The sequence below is a fragment of the Coffea arabica genome, chromosome 1e (genome assembly GCF_036785885.1).
Source record: "Coffea arabica cultivar ET-39 chromosome 1e, Coffea Arabica ET-39 HiFi, whole genome shotgun sequence".
NCBI classification, from domain to species: domain Eukaryota; kingdom Viridiplantae; phylum Streptophyta; class Magnoliopsida; order Gentianales; family Rubiaceae; genus Coffea; species Coffea arabica.
Genome location: NC_092311.1, coordinates 41,171,186 through 41,190,395, shown reverse-complemented (window position 1 = coordinate 41,190,395; position 19,210 = coordinate 41,171,186). Strand labels below are relative to the sequence as shown.

The 19,210-nt window shown below is 35.0% G+C and overlaps 1 protein-coding gene across 1 annotated transcript; it reads left to right on the top strand.

Moving 5' to 3' along the window:
- Positions 1 to 15,225: 15,225 nt before the first annotated feature.
- LOC113694594 (uncharacterized) lies at positions 15,226 to 17,693 on the top strand. The gene is made up of 2 exons (XM_027213441.2): positions 15,226 to 15,971; positions 16,559 to 17,693. The coding sequence occupies exons 1-2, from the start codon at positions 15,396 to 15,398 to the stop codon at positions 17,339 to 17,341; spliced, it is 1,359 nt and encodes a 452-aa protein (XP_027069242.1). The 5' UTR covers positions 15,226 to 15,395; the 3' UTR covers positions 17,342 to 17,693.
- Positions 17,694 to 19,210: the final 1,517 nt, after the last annotated feature.

The following is a 19,210-nucleotide window of genomic DNA, read 5'->3' as shown; positions in this document are numbered from 1 at the left end:
CAGCTTTTATCATCAAGAAAAGTTCAGTGGAAGTTGATGTAAAATCGGAGCAGAGCTGGAAATTGAACCAGAAGTGACCAAATGGTCACTGTAGCAATCCGGCCGGAATTTGGCCGGATTTGTGGCCGGATTCCTGGCCGGATTGTGGTCAGAAAAGGCTGCTTTGTACGCGTAAAACTCAATTTCACCTCCACCAACTCACATGCGTTGCTAGACATGTGAGAAACATCTCCAGCTGTAAAAGGAAGGTGGAGGCCTCATTTCTTGACCATCTTTCATCATAAAAGAGCCAAAATTCATTGCAAGAAGGAGAGAGGGATTGGAGTTCATAGCAGGAAAATAGAGAGTGAGCTACGGGAGAAAGCTTGAAGTTGCAGAAATGTAGCTCTTTCATCTCTCTAGCGTTAGTTTAGCTTAGTATAGTGTAGTATAGTCTGTCCATTCTTGTTTATTATCTAGATTAGGATGAAGATGGAGGATGAAGAAGGCAAGGAAGAAAGCTCATGTGACAAGGGTTGTATTCCTTCCAAACTCTTTATCTTTTGTACTTGATTCCAAGTTTAGTTAATATACAAGTTATGGATTTTGTGTTTAATATGTGTATCTAAAGTTTAAGCCTTGGGTTTGGTTGAACTTTCTATAATTGTTAGTGTTTATTATTTGGTTATTTGACTGCTATGATTTGAGCAAGTTATTTAGCACTTTGGCTTCTTAAATCATGATTAATCTGGTACCATTGATTGTGATTATCTAAGGTGTTATTTCTGCAATGAAAATTGAGACTTAACACTAGTTCAAGAAGTGCTAAACATAGGGAGTACACTCACGAAAGTAGAGGTGCACCTATGTGGTTTTTAGTGATTCATTTCATGTAATTTCACTGAAGAAATGAACTTGTAGCTAATTTCATAACCATGAGAATAGGTATGAATTAGTTATAAGTATAATTGATTCACTACGAAAGTAGGATTCAAATGCATAAGGAAATTTCACCATAATTAGCCTAGATGTAGTAATTAATGATCCAAATATAGCACTTGCATGAGTAGTTGGGGATACCATAACCTAAGGAGCTTTCATTTGTCATTTTGTATAATTTCAGTAGGATAAATTTGTTATAATTCATTGATAGTCTAAATAATAGAGAAGCTTTAGTAATACCGGTAATTGTTCACTCTTCCTTGTGGGATCGACCCGATATATACCCTAAACTACTAGTTGATCTGTATACTTGCAGTGAACGGGTGTAATTCGGTATTTTTTAGCTTGCACGTATGTAAAATACCCGTCAAGTTTTTGGCGCCGTTGCCGGGGAAGATTTGGCAATATCGGTGTGAAAAGCAACTTTATTAATTTAGACAATTTCACTTGTTTTTGTTGGTTAAGTGTCTTGTTTGTTTTGAGTCTTGTTGAGTCTTTTATGTTTAATGTCTTGTTTTTGTATGTTTAAAGTCATCTATTCTTCTTGACTAAACTTGTTTTTGAGCTACTTTGAGAGCATGTTTAGGGGATCAAGGAGAGTAGAAAACAGGGGAGGACAATGCTTGAGAAATGGAGGTTTGGCAATGGATGGTTACCAAGTGCAAAGCTCCTTCAACAGAGGTAACCAAGAATTTACTGAATGTATGTCTTTTGAAGATGGTTTAAGGTGCTTAAAGGCAAAATTTGATGTAATTAAGTTACAAGTTCAAATGGACACCATGATGCATGAAATTGAGCAAGGGAGGAATGCTAATGCTTTTAATTCTTATCATGTGATTTGTGACTTGTGTGGAGGTTATCATGCTACTAATACATGTATGCAAGCACAAAATGTGGATTATTATGATGAATTAGAGCATTACAATCCTTGTTTTGATCAATATAGTGCTAATTGGAGCAATTCTCCTGCTTATGGTTGGAATAATCAATGTGCATATAGTGATTTTGAAAATTTTTATGATTACCAACTTGAAAGTGTCCAATGTGAATCAAAACCATCTTGGGAGTTGGCAATAGAGAAGTTAGCTAATGCACCTCTGCCTTGGGAGTTAGAAAGTGAACCATTAGCTAATGATTCTAATGCATTTTGGGAGCTAGCTTCAAAAAATTATTCTAATCAATTTGATTCAGCAATAGAAAAGTTAGCAAATGCAACTTCTGACCGTTTTGATAGGATTGAAGAAAGGTTAGATGAATTAGCTTCTCACTTTGGTGATATACATGAGCAATTGAATGTATTGTGTGAAGTTATTTCTTCTAATAATTTGCAAAATGATCCTAGCATGAATGGTGGAAATGTTGTATGTGAAAATGGATTGCATTTGGATGAAAATGATGAATCTCAATTATATTTCAATGAGCAAATATCCATTTCACATGATAATACCTTTGAAACTAACTTTGAGCCTCAAGAGGTGAGTTTTAATGACTCATTTTTCACCCCTCTTGAGGAGTGCAGTGAAAGTATAGGTTCTAAAGGTATTCCTGCCCAAGATACTCTCATGACATTTCCTTTGGTAAGTTCTCAAGTGGTGCATATTCAAGGTAATATCTATGAAACACTTGGGATAGGTAAGTCACTTTCATTTCTCACATCATTAGATCATGTGGCTTTGGCTATAAAGTCACCATTTAATGATCCACCACGGCCTAAAATGGTGGATTATTCGCTAACAAAGCCTCCTTGAAAAAATGAGGTGAAATAGTCAAGCTATTGATTTTAAAGAAGCGCTTATTGGGAGGCAACCCAATGCTTGTTTAAGTTGCTGTTACTTTGGAGTGATTTTATGTTTAAAGTATAAGTTTGAGTAATTTTGTTATTTTTCATTTGTAGGTTTTGGAAAAGTGACCAAATGAGGCAAAAAAGGCGAAATTTGATCAAAGATCTCAATACCTCAAATTCAGTAATTGTGGTTTTTGATGCATTAAAGAGGTTTAGAATGCATGTTTAGATCATTTTACATGTGCGTGAATGGTTTATTTTGACATAGAAATGATCTATGATGCATTTTGGGAAATTGGGGTATCATTTGTAATTATTCAAAAGTTGAATTTCTGCTAAATTTTGTAGCAGAAAACGCGTTTTTCAATGAAACGCGCCACTGAATCGCGTTTTCATAGAATCGCGTTTTCAAATCTGCGCCTATAATTAAGAAAACGCGCCTTCAAAACGCGACAGGAAGTCGCGTTTTCTACCAATTCGCGTTTTCCAGCCTGTTCAGAAACCAAAAACGCGCCTTCAAATACGCGACTTAAAGTCGCGTTTTCTCACGTAGTCGCGTTTTCAATGCTGCAAATTTGGTGAAGAAACGCGACTTCACAAAACGCACCTTGAGGCGCGTTTTCTTGAGCCGCGTTTTCTGAGCACAATGATCTGACCTCGGATCCTTTCAAAAACGACCTCGGATCCTTTTAAAAACGAAGGCTTGGATCACTTTTCAACTCTACTTTTCTTCATGTTGGCTTGTTTTTAGTAAGTTTTAGTTCTTCGATTAATGTTTTTGTGTGTTTTGTAGGTGGCAATGGCAAGAGTTCATGCAAATGATCTCAATTGCAAGGGTGTTTATATTAAGGCAAAAAGGGAGTTTTCATGTTCAATTGCTGCATTTCATGCATTTAAAGTGTTTCATGTTTAAGTTATATTCATACATGATCATGTTAAATTTGAATTTTATTCAAAAAACATGAAGTAGGTTGAATGTGGAAGGTTGGCCAAGCAAATTTGGAGGAAAAACTGCAGAAAACAGCTTTTTCTGCAGCAAATCCGGCCATAAATCCGGCCAAATGTTGGCCGGATTGAAGGCCGGATAGTCAGGGGAGAAAAGAAAATTTTTTCGGAGCTACTGCCTAATATCCGGCCGAAAATCCGGCCAAAAACTGGCCGGATTGTAAAAAAAAAAAAAAAAAAAAAAAAAAAAAAAAAATCCACTGTAGCAAATCCGGCCAACAATCCGGCCGTAAATCCGGCCAGAAAGTGGCCGGATATGCAACAGTAAAAAAAAAAAAAAAAAAAAAAAATTTTCTGCCCAGAATCCCTCCAACAATCTCTCCACGAATCCCTCCAATTTCTGGCCGGATTGTGAACAGTAACCAGCGTAAGATGAAGCCGTTTCACGGATTCCTCACAATTTTTCTCCCTTCTTCTTCAACCTACACACACACTCACACCTCAAACACACACCACTCACTAAAACATCACTTTTCACCATTTAATCTTCAAATAACCTTCACCAAATCACTTTCTCCCATCTTTTAGAGTGAATTTCATAGTACATATTCTTTCAAAAACAACTCTAAAGTGGATTCAACCTTACCAATAGTTAGGGTTGTACTTTCTTGAATCACTCAATTGAGGTCATATTGGAGTAAGTTTCTTGGGGGTTTTCACATCATATTCATCTCTAAACATCACCAAACCACCTTGAGGTAACAATTCTTCGCCTAACTTTGTTATTTGAATTTTGCCATGAATGAATATTTTCTATTTTTAGGCAATTTTTAATATGTGAAGTTAGGTGCATTTATTTCAGCTTATTGATACTATTGGTGATTGTTAGTGATAAATATATTTTGTGATTTGCATTTATTGTATTTATTTGGTGAATTCTTGCTAGTTTTATGCTTAATTTGGCTTGGTAACGAAGTTGCATATTAAGTAGCCAAATGTAGCATTTTAATTAGCTTAGTGGGAGTTTTTGATATTCATGTGAGTAATTTAGATTATCTAATGAATGAAAAGGTGCTTGATTGAATGATTTTGTGAATTCTTAGGTAATTCTAAAAGAAGAGGTGAATTGAAGATGACCTTAATTGATGAAATTCATAAATGCACTTACAATTTTTGTGGTTCAATAGTTTTTAGTATTTCATGAATTCTCACGAAGGTCATGTATATTTTGGTTTGGTGTGTTTGCCTCCATTTTGAGATTACTTTTGTACTTGAAGGGATTTGATCATTGATGACAAAATGTATAAATGGAACTTATTTTGTTCATGATTGTGGATTTTTTGTGTGAAATTAGCTTCCCTTTGCTTTGGATACTAATGCATATATTTCATTAGCAAAGATTAGCTCATTTCATGTTTTTATCCCATGAACATTGTATGGTTCCACATGCTCGATCATTTTTCCTTTTTCCTTGACTTGCATGTTTACTTCTTGTTGATTGCAACCGTTTATTTTTAAGAAATTTATTTGTTTTGATTTTGTCTTTTTCAGGGTGCAATAAGTGAACTCTCCATTCTTTCTCAAATACGGTTGGAAATTCATCACATTGCCATGGATTTGGATCGCGCAAGTCATAAGGGGAGTATTTTCTTTTACTCTTTATTTATTTTCCTTTTCTCACATTGAGGACAATGTGAAGTTTAAGTGTGGGGGAGGAAATATTTGAACTTGCAAATACTTTCTATGTGATGATATTTTGTGGATTTAAATGCTTAGAAATGTTGGAATTGTGTTTGAATTATTTGCCATGTGGATAATTTGATTGAAATTGGGTTTGTTGGCAGGGAGTTTTCTTCCATTTATATGGGGAAACTCCGTCAAAATTTTTCTAACATCTTGTCCAATATTTCACTATGGCCCAAAAGTTCTTCAATTTTTTCATTTTTATTTCAAAAAGGGCCAAAGTATTCCAACCTTAAGTGTTTAATTCTTCCAATTGTTGAAACTTTATATGTATTTTGGAAAGTTTAGTCCTCATTTAACTTGGAAATGGTTATTATGCAATTAGGATTTTTACATTTTAGAAAGTATATTTGGTAAAGTAAGGAAAATTATGCCTATAATTTTACATGTTTAATGAGATTTCTTCTCTTTACTTAATTTTTCAAGTAAGTGATTGATATAGTCGATAAAAGGCTATACTCCTCCTTTGATTAGTCTTATATATTTTCTAAGAGGGAATATCTATTTATTGTCCTTTATTTCTAAAAAAATAATAATAAGAAAAAAAAAAGAAAAAAAAAGAGAAAAAAAGAAAGTAAAAAAAATTGTTCTACTCCAATGATTCTTGTACCAAGTAACCGGGGGTTGGCATCTACAAATGTCGACATTCGCGTAAAAAGGTACTTGAATTAAGAGTATGCATAGCAACTTGAATAAGTGAAATGTTGAGTAACCGGGGATCTTCACCTAAAAGTGTCGATTTTCGCGTAAAAAGGCATTCTCACTATTTAAGTAAAATTTGTATGAATAAATCCCTCTTAGTTATAGAATTTTGAGAGAAAGATGATTATAGGAGGAGGAAGACTATAAATTGACTATGTGATTTGCTTATTTGTCAAATTAAGTTAGGGTAAGAGATTAAGTTTAACTTGTTGAATTTAGGGTATAATTATCTTTCCTTTACTTGATATTATGAGTATTTAGTGTAAATTGAATAATTGTATAATGATTATTTTCCAAATCTTGAGGAATTAAATTGGACAAAATGCATATATTGTTTCACCTCTTGAATCATTGTAGTTGATTATGTGTGGATTGCTTGAGGACAAGCAATGATTTAAGTGTGGGGGAGTTTGATAAGTGACTAATTTACGTAATAATTGTATGATATTTTATATTATTTTTAGTCACTTTGGGTATATTATTGGAAGAAAATGATTTATTTTGGCTATAATTGGTATAAAATGCTTTTGTTCAATTAAATGAGGTTTTTATCACTTTTTACTTGGATTTTGTGTATTTTGACAGTTTTGACACATTTTCGTATTTCGGCTATAACTTGAGCTACAATGATCGGATTGAGATGATTCTTGAACCCATTTGAAGATAAGAGATATATCTACAACTTTGGTGAAGACATCTAAATCCAGTTTAAAGGTTTTCTAGGTCAAAATGCCGAATTACAATAGCAAATTTCTACTGGTCGAAACTGGAACAGGGCAATGAGCAGGTAAGGGTATTTCGGTCATTTCTCAGCCTACACAGATCCAAATGAGGTGATTCTTGATGCATTGGAAAGCTAACTCAAAGGGCTACAAGTTTCATGTTTTGGTAAAGAGCTAAATCAGCTTTTATCATCAAGAAAAGTTCAGTGGAAGTTGATGCAAAATCGGAGCAGAGCTGGAAATTGAACCAGAAGTGACCAAATGGTCACTGTAGCAATCCGGCCGGAATTTGGCCGGATTTGTGGCCGGATTCCTGGCCGGATTGTGGTCAGAAAAGGCTGCTTTGTACGCGTAAAACTCAATTTCACCTCCACCAACTCACATGCGTTGCTAGACATGTGAGAAACATCTCCAGCTGTAAAAGGAAGGTGGAGGCCTCATTTCTTGACCATCTTTCATCATAAAAGAGCCAAAATTCATTGCAAGAAGGAGAGAGGGATTGGAGTTCATAGCAGGAAAATAGAGAGTGAGCTACGGGAGAAAGCTTGAAGTTGCAGAAATGTAGCTCTTTCATCTCTCTAGCGTTAGTTTAGCTTAGTATAGTGTAGTATAGTCTGTCCATTCTTGTTTATTATCTAGATTAGGATGAAGATGGAGGATGAAGAAGGCAAGGAAGAAAGCTCATGTGACAAGGGTTGTATTCCTTCCAAACTCTTTATCTTTTGTACTTGATTCCAAGTTTAGTTAATATACAAGTTCTGGATTTTGTGTTTAATATGTGTATCTAAGGTTTAAGCCTTGGGTTTGGTTGAACTTTCTATAATTGTTAGTGTTTATTATTTGGTTATTTGACTGCTATGATTTGAGCAAGTTATTTAGCACTTTGGCTTCTTAAATCATGATTAATCTGGTACCATTGATTGTGATTATCTAAGGTGTTATTTCTGCAATGAAAATTGAGACTTAACACTAGTTCAAGAAGTGCTAAACATAGGGAGTACACTCACGAAAGTAGAGGTGCACCTATGTGGTTTTTAGTGATTCATTTCATGTAATTTCACTGAAGAAATGAACTTGTAGCTAATTTCATAACCATGAGAATATGTATGAATTAGTTATAAGTATAATTGATTCACTACGAAAGTAGGATTCAAATGCATAAGGAAATTTCACCATAATTAGCCTAGATGTAGTAATTAATGATCCAAATATAGCACTTGCATGAGTAGTTGGGGATACCATAACCTAAGGAGCTTTCATTTGTCATTTTGTATAATTTCAGTAGGATAAATTTGTTATAATTCATTGATAGTCTAAATAATAGAGAAGCTTTAGTAATACCGGTAATTGTTCACTCTTCCTTGTGGGATCGACCCGATATATACCCTAAACTACTAGTTGATCTGTATACTTGCAGTGAACGGGTGTAATTCGGTATTTTTTAGCTTGCACGTATGTAAAATACCCGTCAATGGTACTAGAGTAAGTACAAGAGGTAGATGGTCATTTGGTCAAACAATTTGGCATCTGAGATGGATGTAATCTTCCACAGTGGTATTCTTCTGGACTGAGAAATCTTTTAGCAATCATGTTGCTGCTGTCTGACTAAAAAATGAATCTCAACATAGAATTTAATTTACTAACTTTTTGAAACTCCCACTAACCCAAAGAAAACTAAAGCCTTATTTGGATTGCTGGTTTTGTTGACAAAAAAAATTTTTAAAGAATATTTGCTTAATACATTTTTCAACAACTTTTTTACCTCCAATCCAATGCGTTTTGAAAAAGTAATATAACGTTATTTTTTTTATACAAAGTTTGCAAAAAATGAAATCCAAATGGGCTCTAAGCATCAAGGGTATGATAAAAGAAAAACTCAAAAAGTCAGGAGAGACTCAAGTGTAATATAAGAATTCCTTCTAATTCATAATTTGAGAGTAATTCATCTTTCTTTAGTTAAAATGCAAAGATGAGATACACCATATGATTAATAGAAAGAAAGAAATATAGAGAATGCATGCGTTTGAAATGATGCATCGAAGAATATAGAAATCGCCAGTAAGAAAACACACACACACACATATATATATCATACATCCGATTATTAGTTGTATACATAAAGTGTTATAGTCCTTGTGATTTAGGTGTAATAAAATTATGAGTATATAATCATTTGGATAAAATATGAAAGCATCCTTCATTATCTGTTAGATTTTGAGCTATAAATCATGTAGAAGCTTGAAACAAAAAAGTTCTAAATACATTAGATCTTTGACTTCGAATTATATTAAGTTTTTTTTTTAAAAAAAAAGGTTAGTTAAAGAAAATAAAAATCACACTAATATTATGTTATGATGTTGAAAATCAAAATATTACTAATAGTTTAACTATTAAAAGGGTTTTATTTTGGAATGACATAATCAGGTTCTTAGCACTAGGATATCGTAGAAACCCAAAAATTCACCAAAAATATATAGGAGATACATTTCATAAACTCCATGTATGTGGGGAAGGCAATTTATACACATAAGAATATGTGCGGGAGAAGAAAAATAAATATCAACAATAATATATTAATTACACACCATAAGAACAAGTCTATCAAATTTCACTCTTCTCAACTGATATAATGATGAGACTTTCTATTTATAAACCTTGGTGACTTGGTAAACAAATCTTACAATCATAAAAAATTTCTTAATAAATTACCAATTTCTAAATATTAAAACTACCATAATTTGACTCCAATAAAGTTACTAAAAAATTAACTTGACTAAAACATTGCTAAATAACAATATAGAATTTTCTATTTTTATGCCTTGATTTAATATGTCAATATTGCCTCCCTCAAATCAAGCTCTTTCTTGGATCTGATTTACCACCATCACAAACAATAATCTCCCTTGCAAATTATATCAATTTCACTTTGTACTAGTTCTTCGTCTTCAAACACTTTTCTTGTTACAATAATCCTCGCACCTGGATAGACAACTTTGTAGCACAATTTGTTGTCAATTTATTGATAACTTACTTTGTGATTTTCATAACCACAATTTAACTAATAGGATGCTTCTCTAATCTTTGTTTTCACAACCACAATCAATTTGACAATTCTTCCATACCAATTTTATGGTCCAATTTTCACCAATTGGATACTCCATGACCAACCTTGCGGACTAAATCAATCAAATGACTTCTTCACAACTGCAATTCTTATACTCTAACTTTAACAGCGAAAAATATCCACAACTAATCTTGTAACCGGGACAATTTTCCAATATTCACAAGCACTCTAGGATCAATTTCTTGAACGCAGGGTTTTGATACCATATGTAGAACTCAAAAATTAACTAAAAACTTATAGGAGATATATTTCATAAACACCATATATGTGGGGAGTCAATTTACACACATAAGAATACGTGCGGGAGAAGAGAACTAAATACCGACAATAATATATTAATCACATGCAATAAGAACAAGTCTATCAAATTTCACTCTTTTCAACTAATATAATAATAAGACTTCCTATTTATTAACCTAGGTGACTTGGCAAACAAGTCTTATAACTATAAGAAATTTCCTAATAAATTATCAATTCCTAAATACTAAAACCACCATAACATGACTCCAATAAAGCTACTAAAAACTTGACTTGAGTAAAACACTACTAAATAACAATACAGAAATTTTTATTTTTGAGTCTTGATTTAATATGCCAATAGATATTACTACTTCTTAACAAAACTACATTTAAATTGACATTGTGCATTTCTCATTGATTATTCTCTCACATCTCTTTTAAGAAGTCACAATTGCTCCTCAATACACGTCAATTTAAGAATCAAATTAAGCGACACCCAAGTAACCCAAGTAGACTTGTGAAATGCAGAATTTCCTAGAATTTTACTTGTGGGTGTATAATACGCCCGTCTGATTTAGAGGTAGTTCAATTCACTTTGGATTCCTCAATGATCCCTTCAGTTCCACTCCCTCGTTGTAGTGTAGAGTAGTGGTATGGAACAAGGTTGGATGAAGTCTGGCTTCATGTCCAGCTCCAAGTCTAGCCCTAGACTTCATCATGCATGACATCGTGATTTTCATCATTTTTCTATTTTTTAGTTGTATTTTCGTTTTCTATTTAGTTTAGAACACTTGTAGCCTATAAATAGACATATCTAGGGTTTTTGTATTCAGACTTTTTTCATAACATATCAAATATTGTTGGTTTACCCAAGTTTTGTGAGTTCTGTCACGTTTTTATGAATCTTTGATTCATGTCTGAGTTTAGTCCATGTAACAATTTTCTGATGAAGGGTATTCGTATAACCCCTTTGCTTCTCATGCTTCCGCATCAAGTAAAATAAGAATTATCGTATCCGAAAAGAAGGTAACTCGAGTGGGGCTCCACATTTGAAAATTTGTAAAGGACAACGTTTTAAGTTGGCAGTCCAATTCAATTCATGTACGCCGTGATGAATTTGGGCCAGCAATGGCTTCATAAGATTGTCTGTCACAACAGATTTTGCCACCAATCCAATTCAATTCAAGTCCGTCCGGACGAGCTGCATATTCTCCTTCCCTCTTGTAATGGCTCCGTTGACAGGCTGATTTTGTCAACCAACTTAAAGGGTATTTAAATCAGCACTTTCATCTTTAAGTTTCAAAACAGTGGAATGCCGTATAGAGTGTGTAGACCACGTTCGCTATAATTACATTACTTCAGCAGCGTCTCCTCATATGGAACTGAAAGAACAGCATGGGCAGATGCTTAACCTGCACAATCATCATATTTTGCTATAAGGAAAATGAAGGGCCGGCTCATTGATTTATGGACAAGATATTAATCTTTTATGGTATGCTATGGAGCCATTGATGGCTCAGATTAGATCAAAGTAACGTAGAAATACGAATGTAAGTGCTAGATATATGGATGATAGAGTTTTCATACTCCATCCATCTTATTCTTTATGTCATTCTTCCACCTTTTTAATGTCTCAAAATAAGAATTGACATTTTAAAGTCGACATAGAGTATTGATTGCTTTCCCATTTTGCCAACTGAAATATATAGTAAACTTTTCTAATTCCCAATGCATATTTATCAAGTGAATATTATGAATCAAATGGACAGACATATGCGTTTTCTTAATAAAAACAGTCCAAAATCACACATTAACCTTCTTTTTTTTTTTTACACACATTATCCATTTGGTTGCCTTGTATTGCAAAGCACACATTCACAATGGTTCTAGTAAAAACACTCAAAAACTAATAAAATACCCAAATAACACGTCAAAAACATGAAAAACATTTAAAACCATAAAGACCCATAAGAAATAGAGACGTACCACAATATTTGATTTGACATAATGTAGTACAAACACTTGTTACTAGGCCATCATCCATTCGAGGGATTTATGCGCAGGAAATATGTATTCCTACAGGATTGAGACAAGTATAATTGCATTTTGGTACGATTCGTATTGTTATTGTAGTTCTTTCAAGATGTGGTGGATGTACTTATATATTGAATTCGTGTATGTGAACAAAATTTATGCAAAAAAAAAAAAAAAACACAAATTTCATGTATATAACAAAATAATGTTAATATTTATCACATCAAATAAAATAAACAAAAGTCATGCAATCACATCAAAACCACAAATATACTTGTCCAAATCTTTTTTTTTTTTGGGTCCAAATCCAATTGCTACCTAGTTTTTTCTTCAATTTGGTGCGTAACTACCCCACCTTGTTAATAAACAATAACAAGCTCAGCCGGCCAAATTACTTTCTATGTTTCTGACAAAGGGTCTCTATCAAACTCAAAGACATGAAGTCTCCCATCCACTAAACAAGTAAAGAAGAGAGAGACTCGATGACGTCTCTCTCAAACTCGAAGACTTGAAGTCTCCCCTCCACTAAACAAGAAAAGAAGAGAGACTTGATGACGCCTCCACCAAGTAAATTGTTCAATTCGTATATTGCAATTTGAAAATCCAACGCTGCATCCTCGAATCGTGGATTAGAAAAAGAGCAAATGGTCCTAAACATCACCAAACTATTTAGTTTGGTCCAAAACCTTGGATGGATCGATTTTTAAAGATTTAATGATTTAAATTGTATCATAACAATCAGTGAGATATACGATATAATTTGAGTCATTAAATTTTTGATAATCGAATCTAAGTGTGAGCCTTTAATTTAGCCTGTTTTGATTAGTTACTTTAACATTTTTTCACCAAAAATGTCACTCAATTATTAAATTTGCAACTTCTCTGTCATTCCATCTAAATTTGGGGCTATGACAGACAGCATGATGGTCAGTCAAGCTTTACTTACAATTAACTTTTTAGGGGCAAAAACGTCAGAACACAGCATTATGTCACTCGACCCACAATCCTCCCCTGTTCCTCATCATCGTCATCATCTATGAAATTGCCCTGCTCAACAATTCTTTCTTCTTCATCTATCCTCATCTCCAGTGGCCTGTTCACCTTTCTGTCCCTTTACTTTTTTTTTTTTTTCTTAACAGAAAAATAATGGAATTTAAGAAGTAGGGCAGGAGAAGGAAATCAGGACCTTCTTCTCCATCTACTTCTGCCACTGCAACTCTTTCCTCTTGGCCACGCGGTCGATAATATCATCAACAACAAATTTGTCTAAATGGCAACAAATGACCCTAAAAGTAGTGATACTAAACTAACAACACGAGTACCAATTCTTCTTCCGATAGCACATTTATCTATACCAATGATAACAATGGTAATCACAACAACAACAACGATTTTATTGCTGCTTCCGCTGCAATAACCCGGGCTGTCCCACGTGGCATGTTTCTTGGATTCCAATCACAACCACCACCTGACTGATTCTTTCATAAATTCTTCTTTTCGTATGTGTAGTAGGAATCTTGTTACTATTATCAATAGCAATAGTAGTAGGATAAATTCGGCTGATTTTATTACAATTCTTCATGGTTTGTTATTTTGCCTCCACTCCTTGCCGCCGTCAAATCCAATGTCAAGCCTTGTGCTGCCACGGCAGTCGCGTTCTCGTTCTATTCCAACTCCCTATGCCGCCTCCGTTTAAGTCCTCCAGAACCTCTTCCTCTGCTGCTACTCAGTCTGCTATTAGTATATTAGAAAACGACTCCAAATCCACGCAGCAACTACAAGTACCACCTCCTCCTGGTACTATTGCTACTGCCCCTTGTTTGGAGCTTGCTTCCTGGGTTCTGATGAACACGATCATCTTCCATCTTAGGTGTGAGCGTGAGATTAAATTGAAAATGAAGTCGACGGCTGCCAGTATTTCTTTGCAGCACAAGATTTTGACATTATTGTTCGGGTACAGGGCAAGAATTGGGCACTGAAGCTCAAAACATATCCTAGTGAAATACATCAAAGTTCTCTGTAGAGTATTAATTTGATTATCTAACTGATTACATTAACTTAATCTCCTTCCTTGACCTCACAACTAGACATAAAGGAAGTTCAAATAGCGAGGAATTTACAAAATGTTTAATGGAACACTTGTCTTTTCCAATCTCTTATTTGGCTAAATATGAAATTTACTTCTTGTCATCTCCATATCCAATTTTATAGAGTATTTTATTTTTATCTTATAATCTTTTGTTTTCCAATTTGGTCCATTAAAAACAATTGATCCTATATATATCGATAAATAAGGTGGTTTGAGGATTGAAGTGCTAGTCTAACCTTTTCCTTCTTCTTGTCCCTCTTGTTCGACTCTCCCCAACACAAATCAAGTACAAGCAACAAGCACTCATCTACTGTAATAGCACCACTTTTGTTCAGTATCAATAACAATACTGTTAACCCTAGTGATGAGAGAGCTTTTTTCACTGTCAGATTCAAGGTTCAAATCGTGAACTTGGTAATTAGGATCGGAAAGGACACGGGAAGTGGTGAAAGGCAAAATAAAAAATATCAATATTTTTAACAAATTTATAATTGTTGCCGATCAAAAATCCCAGATTCCAAAAAAAAAAGGAGATGAAGTGCAGTGCTTGAATGATGGAGGCATTTGTGCATTATGGACATAAAGCTGCATATTGTCATGTGATATTGGAGAGAGTGTGATTATATTAGTTGTAACCATAAAATATATTTGCTGCACAAGTGCATCTACCTGACATATCATACACATTGGTTTTCAGATTAAGTGAAAAAAGTGTAGAGGCTAAATAGATATGCTCGGCCGACTAGAAAATTGGAGTATGAAACGGAAAGATGAGACCAGAGTAATAAATATAATGCAAGTGCAAGAATTTTTGGCACCATAACGAGAAAATTCATGGCTCGCCCCTGAATAGAGCCAAGACTAAAGACAATTGCTGAGAGATAGGATTAGGGCCAACAATATAATATTGGATTAGGTAAGACTTGGAAAAAGGAAACATTGGATTGGGATTATGTAAAATGCCAAGGAATGTCAGTGAACCTTCCAAGCAAGTTTCTTAGCTAGGGCGATGAAGTTGTGCAATATAGAAGTATTATCGGTGGCTTATAAATATGTGGTGAAAAATTGCCGAATTAAGTCTCAAAGCAAGTTATGGAAGAGACACTGGCTGAGGCCGCTCAATCAGGAGACATAAACGCCTTATATGATTTACTCCCGCAGGATCCAACCCTTCTGGATAAATATGATGAGCCATCATTTGTGCATACGCCTGCACACATAGCAGCAGCTGCTGGCTCCACCCACTTTGCCATTGAAGTCCTAAGCTTAAAGCCCTCTTTCAGCACGAAGCTCAACCCGGACGGGTATAGTCCACTGGACTTGGCACTGAGACATGGAAAAACCCAAACAGTTAAACGGCTCATTAAGCACGATCCTCAATTCATTCGCGTCAAAGGAAGAGAGAGGTTCACGCCATTGCACTATGTAGCTGAAGTGGGCGACGCTGAGCTTTTGGCTGAATTTCTAGAGGCATGCCCGGAATCCACTCAAGATTTGACTATTCGTGGAGAAACGGCTGTTCATATTGCTGTGAGAAATATGAATGTCAGAGCTTTACAGGTGCTCTTGAGTTGGGTCAAGAGAAATAATAAGGAACGCATCTTGACCTGGACAGATGAGAATGGAGATACTGCCTTGCATATTGCAGCCTCTAGAAACAACTTTGAGGCAAGAAATCTTTTTCCTAATTTTTTTTTCTTTTACACTTATTAATTAAATATGATAACTATGCAAGTCTTTTTGACCTTTGTGCATATTTTAGAAGCAAAGTTCATTAGCTTAACTTACCCAAAAAAAAAGTTCATTCGTTTAAATAATAATTACTCATATTTTGGTGTAATTCCTCAAATTTGGCCCATTTGAAATTCGACCAAACATCCATTATAGGTTCTATTGAGCACCATTTTAATTAAGTTTGGTCCTCTTGTAGGTCTCCAACTCTTAGCGGTTTAGTATGTTTCTTCATAATTTTGCTATACACTTGAACGTTCATCGTTTTGTAGCTTGAAATTTTGTCGGTGACAATTCGCTTCACCAAATAATGTTACAATTAATATGATCAAATAGCAACTTCACAAAATTATGTTGCAATTGATGTGATCAAATAGCAACTCTTCATATACATTGGGAGTTTTGCTGTGATTTTTTTTTGGGCAAGAAGGTTATAAGCACGATATCTAAAAACTGACTATATGCAGTTTGTACAATAAGCATTTAAGTAGCTAATTTTATCGACATCTTGGTCACTTCTTCAGGTTGTCAGGTTGCTAATCAAAAAAGTGAGAATAAATGAGAAGAATTTAGAAGGTTTCACATGTCTTGATACTTTCATGGGACTGCCAAACACAGGTGATGAGAAGATTGCCAAAATTTTAAGTAATGCAGGTGCGAAAACATCTTCATCTCTACGTCTACTTCCTACTTTTGCCCATATTCGGAGTTCAAAGGCAAGATTCACCAATACATTTCTCGAGCTAAGTGCAGATCCTGATGGTTGTTTTGATGGCATGTCAAGTGAGAAGCGAAATGCCATCCTTATGGTTGCTCTAGTATTTTTTACAGCTAGCTATCAAACTATCCTAAGCCCTCCAGGTGGAGTTTCATCAGGAGGTGACACCATTTTGTTTAGCAACAATTCTTCCAATATTTCTTCTAGTTCAAATTTTGCCAGCAAGAAGACAACTATATACACCAGCGACGCCGCAGGAGAAGTACAAATGGAGTCGAAAGGGTTCCCGTTTCTTTATTTCCTCAACACAATAGGTTTCGTTACCTCTCTTGCAGCTATCTCCACGCTGCTTCGCGGGGTATTTTATGTGCGGCTGGTCTGCCTTATTTTTTCTGCTATCGGCGGAATGTCATTGGGGATTATATCACCAAAATCACCAGAATCAATTGCTGGTATTGCTCTCTGTTTGACCATGGTTTATCCCTACTACCGTCTTTTATTCATTGCAAATAACCTGGGCGATCAGTGGCGTAAAAATAAAGCCCATATTGGTAATTATTATGTTACTAGAGATCATCTACGACTTTGAACATTCTGCATTCTGAACTTCTACTGGCACGATCCCTGTCCATGCTGGGAATTATCTCACTTCCCGATAGCTTTCAGGATCTTAATATTGGTACTGTCAGTTTTAAAGTCAAAGTTGGAGCCTCTTCCAATCAATCTTCCGCGACAGAGTTTCCGCCAACAAAATGCGCAGGCTGCCCAAGTGGACGACAGCCCTGGAGTGCGAAGAGTCTCAAACTTGCAAGGGATGACAACTCTACTCTGACTATGAACAGTTTTGTGCAATATCCTTAATGGTTGTGATAGTGATATTTCGACTTCCTCTGTTGCTGGTTGTGAAGTTAATAAGAAAGCATGTTTTAGCGATTATGTAATTCGTCGGTTTGTATCTGTCTTTATGCTCCTTTCGTTTTTATTCGTTATGTCTTACAAAAAAACGCAGGTCTTATAAAAAAATCTTATTATTGGTGATATAAAATGCAGGCCACTTTCTTCCTCTAAATGATCAATGAATTGGTATATCAAAATTCTCACTAACCTTGTAGTTGAAACATCCCTTGAATATTCTTGTCATGAAGTTGATGAGGTATGAACTGGTGCTTTTGTTACCACATTTTCACCTTGTCGAGTAATTTTCTTTCTTCTGAAATAAGCACTGCAATGACAATTCTGGTTATCACTTCGAGCTGCGTTGACATCTATGTATCTTTTCTAATTATTGTGATTGCTGAAATTGAGTTTCTCCTACCTTGAAGCAATATTTACACAAAACGTACATTTCTACATTGTGTTCGAGTAGGCTTTAGTCAATGTTTGAAGGAAAAAAAAAAACAATTTGCTAAGTTTGAAATTGTGTTATATATGTTGCACATAATTTCGTCATGCAGAATATGAGATTATTTTGACCCGTTAAAAAGTTTATGGCAGGCTATAAGTGTCGATGTACAAAGCATTAGTGTTAAAGTGTTATTGAGGCCCAACTTCAGGGGAGAAAGTGTAATTAATTGGATAATGCAACATTGCCATTAGAGTGATTTTGATTAATCTCATTTATTGCAACGGAGCAATTGCAAAGTGTCTACTTTTACAGCAAAAGTGTGAGAAAATGTGGGTGCTGAACCCTGTCAGATTTGCAAGGGAACATATATATAGCCTAATTTTGATCTTGAGTGTTCCAGTAAAGTTGTTTCGTGAAGTATCCAGTATTATTTAATTAGTCACCATTTGTATTTGTAATTGTAATCATTGATTTTGACTCTACTTGCAGTGGATTTAATCTAATAGTGGTATTAGAAGTGTTGGATTCAAAAGAAAAGCACATCGGTAGACCAATTGTTAGCCTTTTCCTTTTGAATTCTGCCATACTGGGCCATCCGACAATTTGGTTGAACCTTCCAATCAAGTTCTTAGCTAGGGTGATCCGGTAGTGAAAGTGTAATGGAGGTACTGTTTCTTGCAATATATGTACTTTACCGCTGAGAGTTTGCTGAATTTTGTCTCCTGCCAAGTTATAATGGAATGGAGCAAAGATTGGCCGAGCCTGCTCAATCAGGAGTACGGGTGCAGAAGATTCAAGCTACCCGCGGAATAACTCAATCAATAGTTTAACTCAGTTTAACTCCACTTCAACTTTGATCGAACTCGAGTTGCTGGGTTCGAGTCAAGTTCAAATTATTTGTTTGAACTCACGAGCCAAGATCGAGCTCCGAATTGTAGTTTGTTTGGCATTTTGCTGATTCTTCAATAGCTATAGTCACAGAGTACTACAAGATTTTAGCCCCTTCATTCCACTTTCGAAATTCGAGGAGGCTTGATGCTTCTAGCACCATATTTATCCGGAAAAACACCTTTTTCTTTGTGGTTTATATTGAGCACTTTTATTCTTCTAATC

Bases quoted from the DNA above. Each gene is read 5' to 3' on its own strand.
- LOC113694594 (XM_027213441.2), top strand. From the start codon at position 15,396: ATGGAAGAGACACTGGCTGAGGCCGCTCAATCAGGAGACATAAACGCC. The intron at 15,972-16,558 runs GCAAGAAATCTT...TCACTTCTTCAG, and splicing joins CCTCTAGAAACAACTTTGAG to GTTGTCAGGTTGCTAATCAA.